At 39.7% G+C, this 21,794-nt stretch overlaps 1 protein-coding gene across 6 annotated transcripts in view; it reads left to right on the top strand.

Annotated features, from left to right (window-relative positions):
* The window catches only part of N4BP2 (NEDD4 binding protein 2), a 72,392-nt gene extending 51,710 nt beyond the window's left edge, over positions 1 to 20,682 (top strand). For 4 of the 6 annotated variants that reach the window (XM_075066508.1, XM_032781907.2, XM_075066506.1 and 1 more), the window contains 9 exons: positions 808 to 853; positions 1,951 to 2,171; positions 2,454 to 2,477; positions 3,824 to 3,942; positions 6,031 to 6,169; positions 8,110 to 8,298; positions 11,163 to 11,331; positions 14,411 to 14,534; positions 20,595 to 20,682. In XM_075066508.1, the coding sequence (XP_074922609.1) occupies positions 808 to 853; positions 1,951 to 2,171; positions 2,454 to 2,477; positions 3,824 to 3,942; positions 6,031 to 6,169; positions 8,110 to 8,298; positions 11,163 to 11,331; positions 14,411 to 14,534; positions 20,595 to 20,640 (1,077 nt within the window). In that variant the 3' untranslated portion in view covers positions 20,641 to 20,682. The remainder of the gene's footprint in view (positions 1 to 807; positions 854 to 1,950; positions 2,172 to 2,453; positions 2,478 to 3,823; positions 3,943 to 6,030; positions 6,170 to 8,109; positions 8,299 to 11,162; positions 11,332 to 14,410; positions 14,535 to 20,594) is intronic. The other 2 variants (XM_032781908.2, XM_075066509.1) reach the window with 1 other exon arrangement.
* Positions 20,683 to 21,794: the final 1,112 nt, after the last annotated feature.

Here is a 21,794-nt window from a genome sequence, read left to right as displayed (position 1 = left end):
TCTTAAAATACAAATGTAAAAAACAAACTATGGAGTATAATTTCAAAATGGGCATCAGTGCCCCACTCTCATGCTTCTAAAATACATTTTTGGAGGGAAGGGGAGAAAGAGGAAGTCATTGACATTTTTCAGATTTTGGGAGGGATAAGATGAAGAGGATTTCAGGGAAGAATAAATTTCACACCGTAAGGCATACCATAGCAAAAATTAGATTCATTATGGGGGAAAAAGATCATAACACACAAATTTTCACAAAAAGATCAGTTAATGTCCAATCTGTTGTTATGTATTGCCCATTGTTTAAACATGAATTTTAAAACCATCCACCAACAATGACATTTGACCTTAAAAAGCCTTGATTTTATTCTTAAAGAGGACGTCTCAGTGCACATTACTTATGTACAGAAAACAAATATATTTATATTAACTGAGAAAGGTTCTCTTAGAGTCTCATGTCATCATAAATTCAGCCAGAGTAAGAAGAAACAGTGCTTCAAACTACATCTGATTTTTTGGAACAATCTTCTCTTGGTTTGTCTAATCTTTTTAATTTAATTATGAGTTCTGATGTGTTATCTTAGCAGTACTTTGATCTGTCACTTGAAAAATAGTATTATTTTCAAAACTTTACTTTTTAATGTATTTCTTATCTTAGATATATACACATTTTTTTCAGATAAAAAGTTTAAAAATTTAATTTAATTTGAAACCTGTTTACCTGAAAAGTAACATTTGTTAAGTTAATATTAGGGGGAAAGCTATATCTGTGGTTCACTGATGTGATTTTTTTTTAATATTCATATTTAGAAGAGACAAAGGATGGAAGATGAATATTATAAGCTGCTTATGCAAGGTACAGTATACTGTTCCCTTAAATTACTGTAATAATGCTCAGTTCTTGAAAACTAAAACTAGTTAAAAAATTGTGAATTGTTGAAAATCGACTGCTTCTTTTGTTAAGTTCAGCCTGCATTTAGTGGACTTGATATGGTACTCACCATTATCTTACAACTGAAGCAGTAGTAGTAAAAATAAACAAACCCCTGACTTTAACAATAGCATTAAAGCACTCTGTGAGGATTGGCTTTTCTCATGTCTACCTGGGACCAAAATGCATAGGGTGAGATTGTGACTGAGTCTGTATGGATGTTCAAAGGCCTGATACAATCTCCATGGGTAAAAGAGACACTGAACCAGGCTAGTGCTACAAGTGGGGCTACCCTTCTGCAAAAAGAAAGGGGGAGGGGCCATGGCCTTAGTGAGCATCCCATCCTTTCACCTTGGTCACTAGAACAGGCCCAGCATGGGGGTAATGCATGTGACCCTCTTTCAGATGGTGGTGGATCTGCTAATCAAGCATTCAGTCCCTCAGCTCCCCAGGAGGAATTCTTCCTCTGCAAAAAACACCCTCTCCACTCACCTACGACCTGGGCTATGACTTCAAGCCACAATCTGATCCTTAGACTTAAAGTTTTTGCCTAATAGCTAAACTGTGCCATTAACATTGCAAGAGAAACACATGTCCAAATACTTAAATATCTGTTCATAAGTTGTGGATGCAAAATATATATACACACAAAAAGGTAACTGTGAGTATAAAAAAATCCCACACATGGTCATATGCAGTTATCTATTTGCAGGTGTAAGTTAGGTTCCAGCATATAAAAATTCCATCTGGAGTGTTCCTTTTTTACTAGTTAGAAGAAAAATGAAGCTTAATAGACTTTGGTGAGGAGAGAGTGAGGAGGAAAATGTAGGCGACGTAATGTTATTTTTGCTAAAAATATAAGTTGCTTAAATAAAATTAGATTATTCATAAATAAATTAATGAAAATGTAGTAAGGTGAAATGTATTTTAATTACTTCGGGCTTTGCTTTAATTAAATACATAGACTTTTTCATTTTGTCACCTTGAGATTTTTGTTGCTTTTGTACTGTTTGACCAATTAGATCTGGATGACCCGAATACAATCTTATCTCAGAGCACAGATAGTAAACTGCAGAGAAAGAAAATGGGCTGTTCCTCTCGATCATCAACAGAGACACACAGTGAAAATCTAGCAACATCAGAAATTTTCCCTTTTATGGATCACTGGAATGCACAGACTCAAAGAGTATCACTCAGAGAAATAATGTCTGAAGAAATAGCCTTACAGGAGAAACAGGACCTGGTATGAATATTGCCACTTTTTAGGATGTCTAAGTTGTATCACACTGATGTTTTCTCCTCTGCACAGTTTGGTATGGTTAGAAGCCATATTTTGCTTCTATAGTTGCCTGTCTTTGTACAGGCTGACTAGTGCTGAGTTTCTGAGATAGATGTTAATTAATTTTATTAATTGTTGTTTGATAGCTAGAGTTTACTTAAGGTGCTAGATAAAAGCCAGTTGATGATTCTGTTTAAAATAAATCTGTCATTTGAAAGTTTAATATCTTAATTGTTTCACAAACAGATCATGCTATATCTCGGTGTACAGGTTAGCATTTGCATTTAGTTGAGCTGCATTTTTGGTTGTTTACTTTTAAAAATGTATTTATCAGATTAGCTTCATGCATTCTTTGTGAGACAGCCATGCAAAAATTTGTAATTAGCACCATGCCATGCTTGTTCAAAAAGAGACTTAATTGCTTGTGATACTTTTTAAAAGAACCCACAGCATTCCAGAGAGCTGACACATGTAAAGGATATTGAAGATGTAATTCTCTCTCAATTTGGCACACACTTATTATTCCCTAAAGTTTTTTTTCTTTTACATTTTCTTAGTTTCCATTTAGTTTTCCCCTGTTTTCAATTTGAAGCTTGTAATGATCTAGCTAACTGCGCTACTCTCCTTCAATGGATGCAATGACAGATGAGTGCAGTTATGTCTTTCTTTGTTATTCTGTTGCCCTGTATGTAGTTGTCCTAAAAATAGAATGTCCCTAGTTCTGTTGACACTGAAGTTCAAATAGAATAAGCCTGTATTTCTGAAGCAGAGTATTGTGGGTTCTTTCCCTTATGCTTATATGTGGCTTACTGATAATTATTGTGTCCACAGATTAATTTAAGCTTGGTGTAATCTGGCTCAATTTTGTTTTGATCGCTTTTTTTTATATGAGTACTGGAATTGTCAGCTTTATTTATTTCAGTTTTATAATTAAGGACCTGTCATATCATGTCCTCTAGGTCAGTGTTTCTCAACCTTTTTGATACCAGGGACTGAGCTGCTGCCTTCCCAAACTATGGCAGGGAGATCTGAGGGACTGGTGCTGGTCCATGGACCAATCACTGAGAGATACTGCTTTAGGTGACTTCTGAAATTTGAATGCACAATACATTGAAACAACCCATACCTGCCTCAAAACAAAACCAATATTTCCCATCATCAGTAAAACAACCATAACTCAACCCCAAACACTCAGTATGCTCCTTGCCCAATTGCCTAGGGGAAAAAAGATGGGCTTTGCAGTATGCCTGGAATGTTCAGGAATCTGGACACTTATAGACCAGCAGGGTAGCAAATTCTAAAATTTAAGGCCCTCTTGAAAAATACCTTACCATCTGCCTTCTCTCAGTTTAAATTGAGAGAAAGCTAGCTTAGTCACTTCCGATGATTGCAGACTGTGTCAGTACAGTATCACACAGCATGATATGCCCGTGCACCAGATGAGAGTGTGTGGCTGATGCTTATGTGTAATTAAAATCTTTAGCATGATAGGTGCCAAGGTAGTGAATACATTTTTTTGGTAATAACAAATTAGTTACATTATTGGATCAGTTTTATTAATGTTGATTCCTCTAATGATGATTTTACCGTTTCACTTACTTTACTTTCTGGATTAGAAACATGTTCCTTCCATGGCTAGAAAGGACTGTGCTGCCAGTTTGAAGGAGAAGCAACTCTTTGAAATGTTCCCAACCATAAACCAAAACTTCTTAATGGACATCTTCAAGGACAACAAGTGAGAGATCTTTAAATATTTCCTTTGCAAAATGCTGCATAGTAATAACATACAGTACATGGTTATTCTGTCACAATTAAGTGCCCAAAAAGTTAATACTTTGTTAAAGAATGGTTCTATCCCAGTGATTCTCAAACTTTTGTACTGGTGACCCCTTTCACAGAGCAAGCATCTGAGTGCGAGCCCCCCCTTATAAATTAAAAACACTTTTTTATATATTTAGCACTATTATAAATGCTGGAGGCAAAGTGGGGTTTAGGGTGGAGGCTGACAGCTCACAACCCCCGCTATGTAGTAACCTTGCGACTCCCTGAGGGGTCCTGACCCCCATTTTGAGAACTCCTGTTCTAGCCAATATAACAAAAATAAGTTTAGCTTTAATTGAAGGCCAAACTTTGTGGTCCTTAACAGCAAAGATTTGTTTTTTTTCAAATGTATACATGTTTTCACTTGTTTTAATCTTGTCTTACTACTTTGAGAAGACTCGTCTCTCATTCCCTCACTTTCCCTCTACTACTATTCCTTGGATGATGTTGACTAACTGGAGCCACTTTCTATCAATGGTTCTGCTAACTCAAGGAGTAGCCATCCTAAGAATTGACTTGGAGAGATTGGCAAGTAATGGGAACAGTATGATCAGTGAGAATGGCACTCAGCCGGGGGAAAATCTACTGTGGCCTAACATCTGCTGCTAATTCTCTACTCCTCACCACCGCAGCTATGAAGCAGGTTGTGGCAGTGTCACCTCTCCTTCCATCCATTCTTGCATCTGATTCTTTCAGCTTCTTATCCTTGATGTCCAGCTACCACTTGAAACTCAAGACTGTGAAAACTGAGGTCTCTCATTCTTCCTAAAACTTCCCTTCTCCTTCTCTTGCTATAACCCTTGACCATTCTCACTATCTTTCTCTTCACACAGGTTTCTTCGTTCCTGCATGTTCTCCCTACACATCTAGACTGTCATCAAATTTGTAGGTTATTTCTCTTCAGCATCTCTAAAATTTGTTCTTTTCTCCGTCTCATCAACTCAAATACTTGTCCATACCTTGGTCATCATTCACTTTTGCTGTTGCAGCCACCTCCTCTCTCACTTCTCTGTAACTTCCTTTAGTTCATCTAAAGTGCTGCTGCTAAAATAGTCATTCTCATCCACTGCTCAGGCCATTTCACAGGCCTCCCTGAATCCATCCATCGGTTTCCCTTGACCTTTTACATTAAGTTTAAGGAACCTGTCCTCCCTTTCAAGCCCACACAAATCCACTTTTGTAGCATCTTTGTTTTCATTTCTTTCTTTCCTCACAAGTTGCCCTCCTAACTCCTTCCTCGGTATCCTTGCCTTCGTGGCTTCTTCACAACACCTCATTGATTTAAAACTGTCTCCCCCTTATCAGACTATTGAACAATATGAAAAATAGAGGACTACCAAAGTTGTGATAGAAAATTTATTCAATAAATCTATATAGCAAAGGCTGATTGAAAATAAGACTCAGTATTACATGGTTTGCTTAATGCTCAAAGGTACAATGTCAATATATTCTTCATGATTTTTTAAAGTTTTTCTTCTTATTGGTTATAAATTCCCAGAAGCTTGAAAATGAAATCTGTTTTCTTCTCACAATTATTTTCTCAGCCACACTGATGCACATGATTGTTGTTGTAGTGTAGGTCGTGAGTGCTGGACTATTGTCTATGATTTCTTTTTTCTTAACAAGCACTTACTTCTGTTTAAAATGCACACAAAGAATACCATGACCTTTGAAAACAGAAATAATAAAGTTCTGTTTTGATTCTACAGATCTTAGCAGTGTCTGTCCCTTTTAATTACTGTCTGTCAAACAGCACTTTGTACATCTGTTAGCACCAGGGCAAGTATGCAATTCAATGAATATCTGAGTCTGGTGATGTAGTACAAGGAACTTTGCTGAACTAGTGAGTAGAAAAGTGACAACTCCAGTACTGTTATGATAGCATTTACTCCCGTAGCTGTATGAAGGTCTACTGTATATATTTTAACAAATGCAGCTGCTGTTAATATGCATTGGGACAATATATATGCAAAGTTACTGATATTTTATTGACTCTCTACAGCTACTCCTTAGAACAGACCGAGCAATTTCTGAACTGTGTCCTGGAGGCAGACCCTGTAAAAACAGTTGTAGCTCAAGAGATTGCTCAGGAAAGTGACACTCTGCCTTCCTGTAGTGCTATAAAGAACCGAGAGAAAAAGGTACAAGCCAATTTTTTTCATAATTACAAATATATATACTGAAGTCCTGTATCAGTGTTATAGTACACATTTTGCTGCAACATTTGTGGTTTGCATTTTTGTCACAGTGAATGTGGATATTTTTGACATTAGCTTCTTCCTAGAATGTGAAGCACTGAGTAAAGAACACTCTGTTCTACTGAGATTTTTAGAATGGCACTACTAACCTGTCTTTTTACAATTTAGCAAGCTTGAACCATAAAGCTCTATTCTTCTGAAGTTTAGCGGTTTTGATGTTTTGCCTAATTTTCTCAGTCACATATGCACACTCCCTTCCTTCATGGAATGAATACTGAGATTGGGCAGGGAAAAGGGCGCTTAGAACATTCCAATCAATCAGAAAAATCGATCCGAAAAATCCAGTCTAGAATTGGAAAGTTTGCACTTGATCAGCTGCCCTCCTCCCCCTTTCTAAAAGGTATTTATTTTAAAGATCCAAAAAGATCTTTATTTAAAAGATCTTTTTGGAATTACCAAGGCAGCATCCTTCAGTTTAATTGAAAGCAGGGACTGCTATTTCCTCAGCTAATGTAATTAGCTCCATCATCCTCTTAGAGATAGAATCACAGAACTGGAAGGGACCTCGAGAGGTCCCCTGACAGCTGTTTGTCTAACCTGCTCTTAAAAATCTCCAATGATGGAGATTCTGCAACCTCCCTAGGCAATTTATTCCAGTGCTTAACCACCTTGACAGTTTGGAATTTTTTGCTAATGTCCAACCTAAATCTCCCTTGCTGCAGTTTAAGCCCATTGCTTCTTGTCGTATCCTCAGAGGTTAAGAAAAACAATTTTTCTTCCTCCTCCTTGTAGCAACCTTTTACATACTTGAAAACTGTTATCACGTCCCCTTTCAGGGTACGTCTATACTACCTGCCGGATCGGCGGGTAGTGTTTGATGTATTGGGGATCAATTTATTGCGTCTCATCTGAACATGATAAATTGATCCGCTAATCGACGCCCATACTCCACCTCAGCAGGAGGAGTGAGCGGAGTCAACAGGGGAGCCGCGGCAGTTGACTCTCCTCCTTGAGAATGGCCAGGTAAGTCGAACTAAGATACTTTGAAATCAGCTACGCAAATAGCGTAGCTGAAGTTGCGTATCTTAGTTGACTTCCCCCCATCCCCGCTAGTGTAGCTCAGGCCTTAGTCTTCTCTTTTCCAGACTAAACATAGTTCATGTTTTCTAGACCTTTAATCATTTTTGTTGCTGTTCACTGGACTCTCTCCAATTTTTCCACATCTTTCCTGAAATGTGGCGCCCAGAACTGGACACAATACGTCAGCTGAGGCCTAATCAGAGTGGAGTAGAGCAGAAGAATTACTTCTCATGTCTTGCTTACAACACTCCTGCTAATACATCCCAGAATGATGTTCATTTTTTTTGAAAGTGTTACACTGTTGACTCATTCAGCTTGTGATCCACTATGACCCCCAGATCCCTTTCTGCTGTACTCCTTCCTAGTCAGTCATTTCCCGTTTTGTATGTGTGCAACTGATTGTTCCTTCCTAAATGGAGTACTTTGCCTTTGTCCTTATTGAATTTGCTTACTTGTGCTTGTACAATTTCTTAGTAATAAAAAATTAAACTCCTGTATGTATGAATTAGCCTGACAAACAGAGACTACAAACATGGGGGGGGGATATTTTCATTTGTCACATATCTGTCAGTAAAACATGACAGTTTTACTTGTAATGTGTTAATATTTTTCTCTCAAGCTTGTTTTCCTGCGATAAGTTTATATTTTCTATACTGCAATGAATAAATATCACATAGCCCATGTTTCAGACACAAGTAATCTCACTTAGAGGTCGATACTGCTCTAGTGAGATCAGTGGGAGTTTTGCAGTGGACTTCAATGGAATTTGGATCAGGCCTTATTGCAAATGTTACCTGTCGCAGGCAAAAAAATCCAAGGAGGCTGAAGATGTCCTGAATGAGATGGTGTTCCAAGACATTGAGTACCCTGGGTATGATGACTTTAGAGCAGAGGCTTTCCTTCACCAGGAAAAGAAACAGGAATGCTTAAAAAAGGCAGAGGAGGCCTATCGCATGGGTATGAAGCCTGTGGCAGCATTTTATGCACAACAGGTAAAAAGAGAAAAGTGCGTTGTGTTTTAATTTGAGGATGTACTAAATACCCAACTGAATGCGATTTGAACATGAATTCACCTACTGCACTTGTTTGGATTTGCTTTATTATTAAATGTCCCAAAATAGGCAAATCTTGGGAAGTCCCCCGACTATCACAAATGCATTCATTGGTTAGAAAGTAAATTGTAGTTTTACACTGATCTGAAAGCTTGTGTAAAACTAATATTTTTATAGTGCAAATTTCTATTGAAAGTTTTAAAACTATGAAATACTCATCACATTTTTGCTATACAGTGATATAGTAATGTTACTATAAAATCATTTTTCTAGGGCAGTCAAGTTTTCGCCGTTAACTCACACGATTAACTACAAAAATTAATTGTGATTAAAAAATGAATTGCAATTAATTTCACTGTTAAACAATAGAATACCAATTGAAATTTATTAAATATTTTTGGATGTTATTCTGCATTTTCAAATATATCAATTTCAATTACAACACAGAATACCAAGTGTACAGTGTTCACTTTATATTATTTTGGCTATATGAATCTTTAGTGCATCTGACATATAAATTTCTTGCGATGCTGGCTACAATGGTGCCATGCAAACACCTGTTCTCACTTTCAGGTGATATTGTCATTAAGAAGTGGGCAGCATTATCTCCCATAAATTTCAACAAACTTGTTTCTCTTAATTGGCTGAACAAGAAGTAGGACTGAATGGACTTGTAGGCTGTAAAGTTTTACATTGTTTTGTTTTTGAGTGCAGTTATGTAACCAAAAAAACCCCTACATTTGTAAGGTGCACTTTCATGATAAAGAGATTACACTACAGTAGTTGTGTGAGGTGAATTGAAAAATACTATTTCTTTTATTTATCATTTTACAGTGTAAATATTTTAATAACCAACAAATATAAAGTGAGCAATATACACTTTGTATTCTGTGTTGTAATTCAAATTAATATATTTGAAAGTGTAGAAAACATTCAAAAATATTTAAATAAATGGTATTCTATTATTGTTTAACAGCGCGATTAATCACAATTTTTTAAATTGTACAATTATTTTTTATCACACAGTCGCGATTAATTTTTTTAATTGATAGAGCTACATTTTTCTAACAGAATATTTAATATTTTGTACATATTGTGTGCAATTTTATTACCTATTACTCATATTGGTGAGTTGAGAAATTTTATTAAAATATTTAGTATCTGATCCTTTTTTTTTTTCAAAAGTAGCTTTGTTATATTTCTAACCTAGATATTGTTATGGCTTGTTCAGGAAGATTCTAAATAGTGATGTCTGCATGACTGTTGAACAGAAATATAATTTCAACCACTATTCTGCCTCTTCATCATGGACACAAATTATAAGTGAAAATTTGCAAAATAAAGAATTTATTCTAGGGCTTTTAGAGAAGAGCTAACTGTTACCTTCACTCTTGTGAAATACTTGCCTCTTGTGTTTAATTTTTTCTTTGTACTTTCAATTTGAGGCAAAAATTGTAAAAACTAGATTTTGTTTGTGAGCCTGAGTTTTGAGACTTGAATGTTTATGGTGTTTGCCTGTGCTTTCAGCTCCCTACAAGTGAGGATTGAGGGCTGGTATCTCTGAATCTGCCACTAATACTGGGCAGTCACTAGAGAAACTTTAAGACAAAATGTGACCTGCAGTCTCTTCTGCTTATTACACCATTAAGCCAATATCCTAAGAGTATTTCCACAGTTCCTAAAACTGTGTCTGCTGACCTTCAAGGTCACTCTTTGCTGCTACACTCCCTATAGTGGTGGTATCTGAGGGTTTTAGATGAAGTGATTGTGCTACAAAACAGAAGTACATTTATAGCCATTACAGAAAATACTCAACATATCATGGATCAGAAATTCAGGGCAACTGTAAACAAAGAGCCCAATCTTGCAGACACAATACCAGTGTTATTGCTTAGTGAGTAGTAAGTGTCTATGGGATTGGGCTCTTAGTTTGGGGTTGTTCCAGATTCCTGGTCCATGATAAACTCTCAACTCAGGCTACTCATTGTAGTAATCACTGAATAGGTAATACATGTTTGTAAGACTGCACCTGGGTCTGCAATTTAATATCTCCCCTGCAAACCTCTTTTTATTTAAAACATCTTTCTCATTTTTTTTAAAGATTGTTTCTGTTCAGCTGCTCCCTGCTGTATTGACAGTTCTAGTGCTTTTTCTTTGTCTCTTCACCCTCTTCTCCTTAGCAGGCTGCACTATTCCCCTGATAGAGGTGCTGCCTCCATCATGGAAGATTTTCCATAAAGAAAACCAAGAGATTTGGCACTTACGGAGGAAATGTTCGCAACTGCATGGCTAATCTGATCTGAATGAATACATTCTGTGGACTCAGACTAGATTTAAAGTATTTGAGAGGCTTGTTCTGGCCTGTGGGCCAATTGTTTGAGACTTCTGATTTAATAAATGTACAGCTAATATTTTCAATAGTGCAATACCATTGTTAGGATAGAATATTAACTAACAAGTTAAAATTCAACACCGAACGGGGTTTGTGTGTTCATGTAGGCATCTTATACTGTTTATTTCTTTCTCTCTGACTTTCCTTCATTTTCTTGTGTCTTCCATTCTGATCTCTTCTCTGTGCAAGCTTTGACCAGTGTCCTGTGAGCGAGTTTGATTAAATCAGCACGTCTCCCTCTAAATAGGTTTTAGTGACATACTTGCAGAATTTCAGTTGTGATTATAGTTCACAGTTTGATGCAATGAAATTTAAAAGCACCCTGCTTGTGCTGTCATCTTGAATCCTGATAACCAGTATGGAGCTTAGATTAAGTCGTAGAATTTAACAGTTGATGTGTTTATGAATAAAGGGTCGCCTTCATGAGCAGAAGATGAAAGAAGCAAACCACGCTGCTGCTGTGCAAATCTTTGAGAAAGTAAATGCATCCCTGCTGCCTCAGAATGTTTTGGATCTGCATGGTCTTCATGTAGATGAAGCCATTAATCACTTGTCCAGAGTGCTGCTGGAGAAAAGCCACGGTAGGAATAAACTAATAATCAATCCACGCACAGTTATCTCTTTGACACTATGCTCCGGAGGCCAAAGTAGAAAGAATACATTTTATAAACAGGGAAATATAAGGGGTATGAGTATTAATAATAAAGGCAACTTAGCAACACCTGAAGACAACTTGGTTTTATTGTAACTTCAGTGATCCCCAGTGAACAGTGGTATTTTGTGTCATGCAAATACAAATAAAATGTGCTTCTCTTTTCCCTTTCCCACCTCTATTTCTCTATTATTTTGTATTTCCCTTTTTACTACACTTTATTCTCATTTTTTCTTTTCTTCTTCTTCTCGTCCTTTATCAAGAAGATCAGTGAATTTCTCCTTTATGGATTTTTCATCCTGACTTTTTTCATCAAAGTTAATCACATCCCCTTCCCTCCTTTTTCCAGTCATCTTTTCACTCTTCTCTTTCAATATTTTGTTGTTGGGTTTTGTTTTTTTTTAATCTTAAGAAAAAGTGTTATGCTTGCAGGCCAGCATAATCCAACAATGTCCTAACACACGTTTTATACAAAAGTGTTCAGATTTCTGAATGATCTTTTAATGGCCTTTAGGATAAAATTATCACCTGCGTATTGGATTCTCTCAAGTTTCAGAAGCATTGTAACTTTCCTAAATGTCATTCTGTGCAGTTGTGCATGAAGGGTTTTTTTAATTTTCCTCCCAGTGAAGCATTCAAGTATTGCAGGAATGTTCTTTTCTTAGGAAAAAAAATGTAATAAAAATAAATGCAGAAAATACTAACTTTACATCTTTACACACCTGGAATGTTTTATAAGAAATACGTACCTTGTAAGGCACAACCATGTGAATAGAAAACACTTCTAAATGATCTCTTTAAAAACAGTTTCCTAACACAGGGGAAACTGAGGTGTTAAATGGGGCCTTTCACTTGCAATATGAGTGCCAGAATTAATTAACTCAAAATTTGCTCATCTCATCCATACTAGTCATAAAATGAGACTTCTATAAACCTGTGGTCTCCAACCTTTCTATGCACAAGATCACTTTTTGAATTTAAGTGCAACCCAGGATCTACGCTGCCCCTTCCCCAAGGCCCTGCCCCGCTCACTCCATCACTTTCTCTCCCCCGCCCTCACTCACCTTCACGAGGCTGGGTCAGGGGGTGCGGAAGGGGGCTGGGGCCAAAGGGTTCAGCGTATGGAGGGATGCTGGGTCAAAGGGGTTTCAGCATGTGGAGGGGGGCTCCGGGCTGAGACTGGGGCAGAGGGTTGGGGTGCAGGAGGAGGTGAGGGGTGCAAGCTCTGGGAGAGAGTTTTGGTTCAGGAGGGAGCCCCAGGCTGGGACAGAGCGTTGGGGCGCAAGGTGCAAGCTCCGGGAGGGGGCTCAGGGCTGGGGCAGGGGGTTTGGGTGCAGGGTGGTGGCTCCAGGAGGGGGCTCAAGGTTGGGCTGTGAGAGGGCTGCAGACTCCCACTGGATAGTTCCTAGGCAGTGGTACAGTGGGGCGAAGGCAGGCTCCCTGCCTGACCCTGCCCCATGCCACTCCCGGAAGTGGCCAGCTGGAGACATGACTCTGGGCACTGCCCCTCCCTGCAGGCACTGCCCCCGCAGCTCCCATTGGTCACAGTTCCCCATTCCTGGCCAATGGGAGCTGCGGGGACGGTGCTTGCAGGCAGGAACAGCGCATGGAGACCCGTGGTGCACCCCTCCCCAACCCAAGGAGCTGCAGAGGCATGCTGGCCACTTCCGGGAGTGGCATGGGGCCAGGGCAGGCAGGGAGCCTGCCTTAGCCCCACTATGCTGCCAGACTTTTAGCGGCCAAAGATTGCGATTGACTGTCAGAGGCTCCAGGATCAACCAGTCAATCACGATCTACCAGTTGGTGACCACTGCTATAAACCTGAATCTCTGCTTACGAACGTATTGTATATTTTCCCGTTAATCCATAGAGTTTAAATGTCCTACAGCTCAACACTTATTGTCAGCAGCTCTGGAATGCTGGCAGAGTCGTCCTTGCTCAGTAGCCTCCTGACTCTGAAATATTTGTTTATTTGTTTCAGTTTACATAAAAAGAGACCCATCCCTGGCTCTAGGTGCTTTGAAAGTTATCAAAGATCACAGATAATACAAAAAAGAAGTAGATAAAGGGGAGAGAGCAAGATTAGGATAGATCCTACAGAAAGTGCCAATCTGTAAGTGGTCCCTTCAGTTTAAAAAAAAAAAAAAAGAAAGAAAGAAAAAGTTAGCATCTCTGATTATTTAGTTATAAAATCCAGATTAATTTAACTCTTCCTTCCCCTCCCCAGTATTCCCCTTCCAGACAATATAGTAATAGTAGATTACTGCAACCTTTTCTAGAGGCAGAAGATTTGTGACTACTAGCGAAGACCTAGAGAAAAGCCCTAGTAGAGCCCATGCTGATGTATTGCAATGCTATATTGATCCTTAGGATGTTCCCAAGAACCTGCTCCAGTGTTTGAGAAATTACTGCCCTGCTAGTCTGACTTAGATTCAGAGGTTAAAAATTAATGTACAGTTTCATGTTTCTTCCTCATCCTATCTTTGTGTGTCTTATGAAAATTATTTCAGTTAAAAAATTTCTTCGTGCAAAACTGATACAATTTGTTTAGATTTAAGAATTTTGCTTCATGTTCATGATGAGTTTGTTCTTGTAAACATGTTCTGTACTAAAAGTGCTGGGTTTTTTTATTGTGCTCTTTTAACTATCTTATGTTCTAACTGGCTGTAAGTTCCAAAAACAAGTCTGTCATGAATAATGAATGATATTGCTATAAAATCATGAGGTTTCTGTGACAGAGCACAATGTATAGGTTTCAAGATATAGTCCAGATTTGAACAGTTCATTCAGACATATTTCTTAAACTCTAATGGCAAATTTAATTTACTTTTATGCCAGAGGAAAAATGGATGGTAGTGATGCATACATAACGGTTAAAGCTAATGTAGGAAAACAGAATTGTAAATCACTGCGGTGAAAATTTTCAGATGTATGGATAAGAAAGTTCTGTTAAATGCTGAGTCTGTGCAGAGAGAACATTGTAACCGTTACAATTCCTCCTGTAACAGAATACAAGCAGACTGGTGGTAAACCATATCTGTGTGTGATCACGGGAAGAGGAAACCATAGCCAGGGAGGAGTTGCTCGCATCAAACCAGCAGCCATTAAATACCTCACAAGCCACAACTTCAGGTGAGCTTAGATTTCTGTTACTGATATTTTGAACCTACATTCAGCTAACTAAACACTGAAATGTGTTTTAGAAAACTATACAATTTGTAAAATAATTAAGGCAGATCTACTATCCTAATAGTTTAAGATTGCCAGGCGTCCGTTTTTTTGACCGGAACGCCCAGTCTAAAAGAGACCCTGGCAACTCTGATCAGCACTGCTGACCAGGCCGCTAAAAGTCTGCTTGGCTGCAGCAGCAAGCTGTGTGTGGTTTCCGGAAGTGGCTGGTGTGTCCCTCTGGCTCCTAGGTGCAGGAGCAGCCCGGGGGTTCTGCACAGTGCACCCACCCAAGTGCAGCCCCTCCCATTGGGTGGGAATCACGGCCAATGGGAGCTACAGAGTCAGCACCTGAGGGTGGGGGCAGCACGCAGAGCCCCCTGGCTGCTGCTTTCCTGCGGTAAGCACCTCCCAGAGCCTGCACTCCAAACTCCCTCTGCACCCCAACCCTGAGCCTTCTTCCTCTCCCAAACTTTCCCAGAGCCCGTACCCCCTCCCGCACCCCAACCTCCTGCCCCAGTCCTGAGCCCCCTCCTGCATCCCAAACCCCTCGTCCCTGGCTCCACCCCAAGCTGTAGCCCTGACCCCTGCACCCCAATCCCCTGCCTCAGACTGGAGCCCCCTCCTGTATCTTGAACTTCTCATTTCTGGCCTCACCTCAGAGCCTGCACCCCCAGCCCAGAGCCCATATCTCCTCCCAGACTGCAACCCGCTGCCTCAGCCGGACCCCCACCCACACTCCGAACCCCTTGGCCCCACTTCCCAGCCTGGAGGTTCCTGCAGCCCAAACCCCTCATTCCGGGCCCCACCCCAGAGTCCATGCCCCCAGCGGGAGCCGTTGTTGTACTCAAAGTACTATACAGGATCTTTTCAGGGGGATTAAGGCAAAACGCCACATTTATTAGTAATACAGGTATTAATTAATACTCTATCATATGCATATGATATATTACAGTCATTGATTCACACACAAGACAGACACAAACACACTCCGTCTTGCTGTTGTTACCAACTAGTTGCTCCCCTTAACTGCACTGGCCAGGTGAGTTAGATGGGGGAGGGGTGGAGCCGGGCTTCTGCCGAGCCGATCCGGATCGATGCTCCGATGGTGACAAGACGAGACCGGGGTCCTTCTGCAAGACACCTTGTATTTATAGCAGCTTCCCTCTTATGCAAATCCAGACCCAGATTCAAATCTGGGTCTGTGTCGTTGGTCTGTGCTTTGTGCTGCTTTTTTTTCTGGGTGTTGTCCAATGCTGCTCAAAGAGGGCGTTTTCTAAAGAAGGTGCTTGCTTTAATCCTGAGGTCGTCAATATGTCTGCTTTTTATTGGCCACCTGACAAGTTGTATTGTCCTTTGCTCTGGCTTCCATTCCTCTTTAACTGTTGTAGCTGTCTGGAGGTGGGTGTCTTCCAAGCCTCACTCATTCACACCTCATTCAGTCAATGGGGCAATTGATTACAGAGTGTGGGGGGGAGATTTTATTCTACTTCTAGCAAAAGGCACATGTTTCTTCACTGGGGTAACTATATTATCCTTAGGGCTATAACTTTGATACAAAGTTTTCTACCAATTTTCTAATACAAAGTTGTATGAGAGAGGCACAATGCCAGTCATATGAAATACAAATTAAACAGTTAACAGAAGTTACAATGCAGGCAAGTGTAGTGAATGGTGAACAGAACTTACATTAATAAAGTGAACAATTAAAAACAATTTCATTTATCAGTTCTACACCCTCACCCCCTCCCTGCCCCAGCCCAGTGAAAATGAGTGAATGAGCAGTGTGGAAGAGCGTGAGTGATGGGGGAGGGAGGATGGAGTGAATGGGGCAGGGCCTTGGGAAGGGCAGGGGACAGGACAAGGTGTTTGGTTTCTGCAGTCAGAAAGTTGCAACCCTGTAGTCCAGTGGAGATAAAATTTCATGACATAAAACTGTCCCCATAAGGAAGTTCGATACAGTTTCTTCTGTCACGTTTACTTTGGAAGGTAGATGAAATATTTAGATGAGTTTATTTTTATGTACATAATTGAGTTACTGTCGAGGTTACTGGAGCAAATTATGCCAAAGACCCGTTTTAATCCTCATAAGTACATCCTTCAGGTGACAAGCCTTGCTTCCTGCACCTTACCCGGGGGAACCCTGTAGTCCATCCACTCTTAGGCTGGATCTCTGGGCTGCATCCCTGGTCCCCAGCCAGGTTAACAACATAAGTTCAACTGGCACCTGTAAGAGTTTCCTTTTGGAGCCTGTGACAGCTCACTTTTGCATTTGCAGTGGCACAGAACCAGCATCTTCAAAACCAAGCATTATGTATTCATTCCCAAATGATACGAAGCAAATGTGCACAGGGAAAAATAATGAGGCCTACACATGTGGATATTACTTAAGCCTGGTCTACACTACAACTTAGGTCAAATTTAGCAGTGTTACCTCGATTTAAGCCTGGACCCACCACACGACGAAGCCCTTTTTTAGACTTAAAGGGCTCTTTAAATGATTTCTTTACTCCACCTCTGACGAGGGATTAGCACTGAAATCGCCTTGCTGGGTCGAATTTGGAGTAGTGTGGATGCAATTCGACAGTATTGGCTCCAGGAGCTATCCCAGAGAGCTCCATTGTGACCGCTCTGGACAGTGCTCTCAACTCAGATGCACTGACCAGGTAGACAGGAAAAGGCCCACAAACCTTTGAATTTCATTTCCTGTTTGGCCAGTGTGGCGCGCTGATCAGCACAGGTGACCATGCAGAGCTCATCAGCATGATGTGCACATTGCCGGGTCAATTTCTTGTTTTGATCCACTCCATCTATCTTTTACATGTTAGACTGGCAGCAGATGGTGCAGTACAACTGCTAGCCATCGTTATCTCCTGGGTGCTCGGCAGAAGATGCTGCATTACGATTGCTAGCCATCTTCATCTCCTGGCTGCTCACCAGAAGACAGTGCAGTACGATTGCTAGCCATCATCATCTCCTGGGTGCTTGGCAGAAGATGGGAATGACCTGAGTCACTCCCATGTCTGACCAGGCGCCCCGACCGACCTCACTGAGGTCGACTAAAAAAGCACCCAGGAGTATGATGATGATGGCTGCCACTCGTAATGCACTGTCTGCTGCAAAAAGGCAATGAGCTGCTGCTGTGTAGCAATGCAGTCTCACGTCTGCCAGCACCCAGGTGACGTATGGTGATGGTGAGCTGAGCGGTATCCATGCTTGCCGTGGTATGATGTCTGCTCAAGTAACCCAGGAAAAAAGGTGCGAAACAATTGTCTGCCATTGCTTTCATGGAGGGAGGGAGGGAGGGAGGAAGAGAAGGGCCTGACGACATGTACCCAGAATCACCCGTGACACTGTTTTTGCCCCAGAATTCCAATGGGCAGCGGAGACTGCAGGAACTGTGGGATAGCTGTTCACAGCTACCCACTGTTTAATGTTCTGGAAGTCGACGCTAGCCTCGGTACTGTGGACGCAGTCTGCCGTGTTAATGCACTTAGAGCATTTTGTGTGGGGACACACACAATTGACTGCTTAAAAATGCTTAAAACTGCTTAAAAATGATTTCTAAAAAAACGACTTATATAAATTCGACCTAATTTCATAGTGTAGACATGCCCTTAGACCTTTTAAACTTCTTCCTTCAGCCCAGCTGATTCTATCTCTGAGTTGGGAGAAGCAGATAACACTCCTGGAGTTTTGCCTCCCTTCCTCTGTGTGCATTTGCTTGCCTGTCAGCTTTTCACTGACACACACTGGGAGCCTTTCTCAGATTACCCAACCCCTCCTCCTTTTTTCTAGGATCTTGAGGTCTTCGATCTCCTCTGATCCAAGGTTTAGGTTTCTGAAGAGTAAACCATTCTAACTTGGATGGAGTCAGACTGGTAGTTTCTGCTCTATTAATGGCCCAGCCATTGCTATCTTGGCTGCTTTGAAGGTGTGTTCCTGAAGCGGTTTTATCTTTGATATCGTTATCTTTGATAGCAAGTAACCCATCATAATTAACCACACAGAAGCCTGCATGTATTCGTAAGAAATACAGATATTTCCCAGTTTGTCATTATTATCCATTTCCAATCAGTATTACCAATCCATGAAGGGAAACAAATTCTTAGAAACATATTAAAATTAACATTTTTATTAAGAGTGTATACACGCATGCCAAACATTTCATATGCTTTGCTTACCTATACTTTTAAAAATCTATAATTTTTTTTCCCAGAATACTCTTAAACTATCATTGAATCAGAGAAATAAGATAGAGAAAATACCTATTAGTTCATCCAACAAATTGACAGTGCAGTATTATTCCCTGTTGTACTTTTTTTAGTTCTTTGACCGGTCATTAGAGATGTCTGCACTGAGGTGATAGAGGAGCACTCATGTTGAGAGGGTGCAGGGTTTTTACCATCTTGTCTTTAGCTTTGTAATCTGTTTGCAAGGTGGTGAAAAGCCTGCAACCAATCCTCTAGAGCAGGGGTTCTCAAACTTTTGTACTGGTGACCCCTTTCACACAGCAAGCCTCTGAGTGCGACTCCCCCTTATAAATTTAAAACGTTTTAATATATTTAACACTTTTATAAATGCTGGTGGCAAAGTGGAGTTTGGGGTGGAGGCTGACAGCTCGCGACCCCCCATGTAATAACCTTGTGACCCCCTGAGGGGTGTCGACCCCCAGTTTGAGAACCCCTACTCTAGTGCTCTTACTATTGGTAGCTCCCAATGGAGAATTACTCCAGTGCCAGATCGCCAATTGGAGAAGATCTGAGAATGCACAGTGTAGACAAGACTTACCTGTACATGTCCCAAGCAATGAAGCATGTGGCATTTCAAATAATTCTGCAGCCTATGAACAGTTTTTTCTAGATATTCAGCCTACAGTTTTCCATTTCTGAATTTCATTGAGCTATAAATAAATTCCTCTCCCTTCTGTTATATCTTCGAATATATTCCTCATAAATCAATCCCTGCAAACCTCTGAACTCCCTCCAGTTTGTTACTATTTCTAGTTATGAGGTACCCATACCAGTGTAATATTCAAGCTATCTAAAGGGTGATCATTGTCTCCTTGCTCTATGAAGTGATTCATCTACATATCCTGCCCCAAAATTGTATTGGCCTGTTTTGTTGCCATATCGCACTAGAAATGCATGTCTGATTCCTCTTCTATTATCACTCCAAAATCTCTCTTCTTAGTACTTCTTTCCAAATTTTTCCCTCTCACTGAAAATCTGTTTGTCTTAGATATACTACTTTGCTTTTTACAAAAATTAATCTAATTTTTTATTTTATGACCGTGTTTCTGATCTCTTTAGGTCCGTTTTTATTTCTTTGTCCTAACTGGTCCTTCAATTCTATATAATCTGTAAAGTTCGTTAAACACCTTCATTAATGATGATCTCTAAAAAAGATGAAGTACAATCTGTTTAACATCAACACTGCAGTGCTACCCTAGACACCTCTCTCTGATAAACGACAATGTCTAAAATCATCCAAGTTTGTCTGCCAAAATTTGTACTTTATAAATTCATGCCGTGGAGTTTGGTCAACACTGCACATTTCTGAAAATCGTACCATCAGTGTTGTGTGATCTTTCTTTTTCCCACCCTTAATGTTTGTTTCATTATCCTATTAGGAGTTGAAGTTAGATTTACAGGATGGCAGTTACTGGAATCCTCTTCTTTCTCTTTCTGAAGATGAGTACCACATTTGCTTTTCTTCAGAAGAATAGGGAAGAGTGGGAAAGATAAAATCCTAAAAGCAGATTTTAGGAGGAGGATTGGGCAATTTTTTCTCTCTCTCTCTCGTTCCAGTTGCCAAAACCCTACTGTTCACAGCTCTCTGACCGTACCAAAACCATCCCATGTAAAACCTTCCACTCTATAAATAGAGGATGTCCTGATTTCTTCACTTTGGAAATCTTGTCACCCTACTGTTGGATGACAACTTTATTCACTTTCTAGGACTAGGAGATATGGTGCTGGGCATAATATAAACTTTGAATCTTAATTTTCTTTTGTTTAACAGGTTCACAGAAATAAAACCAGGCTGCCTGAAAGTTACGCTGAAGTAAAAGGATGGGAAGAAGGGGAGTGTGAAACTAGAAACTTTAAACAGTATCAGTAATTATAACTTAATGTACTTTAAAAACAGTATTTTAATAGAAATTTTTTCAACTTATTTTATAGCAATTAGTTTTGTCAGCATGTGTTTCCAATAAAATGGTAAGAGTGAAGTGTATTTTTTCATAACTCCAAAGGGAAGATCCTCTTACAGAGATTGTAATACGAGAAGTACAGACCTGCAATACTGCTGAACAAAATGAGAAGTGTAGACCTACAATACTGCTGAACAATAGATGCAGTGTTAAAGAGAAATTAAGGTCCTGTTTTCAAACACTGCTTCCTTCTCAGTGAGACAGAGCCTAAGGTTATTTCTGGCCCAATACATTTTAATAATTGTGGATTTTGTAACTTTAAAATATACACAGTAAAAGTTAACTTGTTTAAAGATAGTTATTGTGTGTTTTAGAATTTTGAGTTGAGATTTTCAAAGGAGCCTAAAGGAACAAGGTATCTAACCCCCATGGAAATTTGAAACCCAAGGCAGGTGGGTGCCTAACACTCAAAGGCTCTTTTTGAAAATCTGAGCCATGATCTTTAAGTGGTGGTTTCTTGAAAATACAGGCCAGTTCTGCTGTTCTTATTCATACAGAATTCTTCTTGAAGTCAATAGGAGTTGTGTGTTATAAGGACTCTGGATTGGGACCTAAAGTCTGTTAGGAAATTTTATTAATGCACCTAAATTCTTTAAGGAGAAAAACATAACCTCGTAGTCTCATCTCCACCTACATTTTATCTGTGTATAATAAAATAAATAAATAAATAGATAAATTGGCACATCTCCAGTAGTAAATATTATGTTTAACTGCATGGCATTTCAAGCACATTTTCAAGCAGCAAAACAGATTATAGTAGTATAGTGGTAATTGCTTAACTGGAAAGATCAGATTAGAGGAAGAATTTCTTTGACATTAGCAGTACTTCAGGATCCAGAAAATGTGCTTATAATGCCTCTGCTCCCCCATACTTAGAAGATATTTTTCAGTAAACAATCAGAACAAAATGGAACATCTTAAAATATGCTTTTATTATAGTACGTAACAGCCTTGAAAATTGAGAGGCATAAATTTCCTTTAATATAATAGTTTTTAAAGCTTTGCTGTGA

The sequence above is a fragment of the Chelonoidis abingdonii genome, chromosome 5 (genome assembly GCF_003597395.2).
Source record: "Chelonoidis abingdonii isolate Lonesome George chromosome 5, CheloAbing_2.0, whole genome shotgun sequence".
In the NCBI taxonomy this organism is placed as follows: domain Eukaryota; kingdom Metazoa; phylum Chordata; order Testudines; family Testudinidae; genus Chelonoidis; species Chelonoidis abingdonii.
Note: the sequence above shows the minus strand (reverse complement) of the source record. Positions and strands in the feature narration are given on the sequence as shown.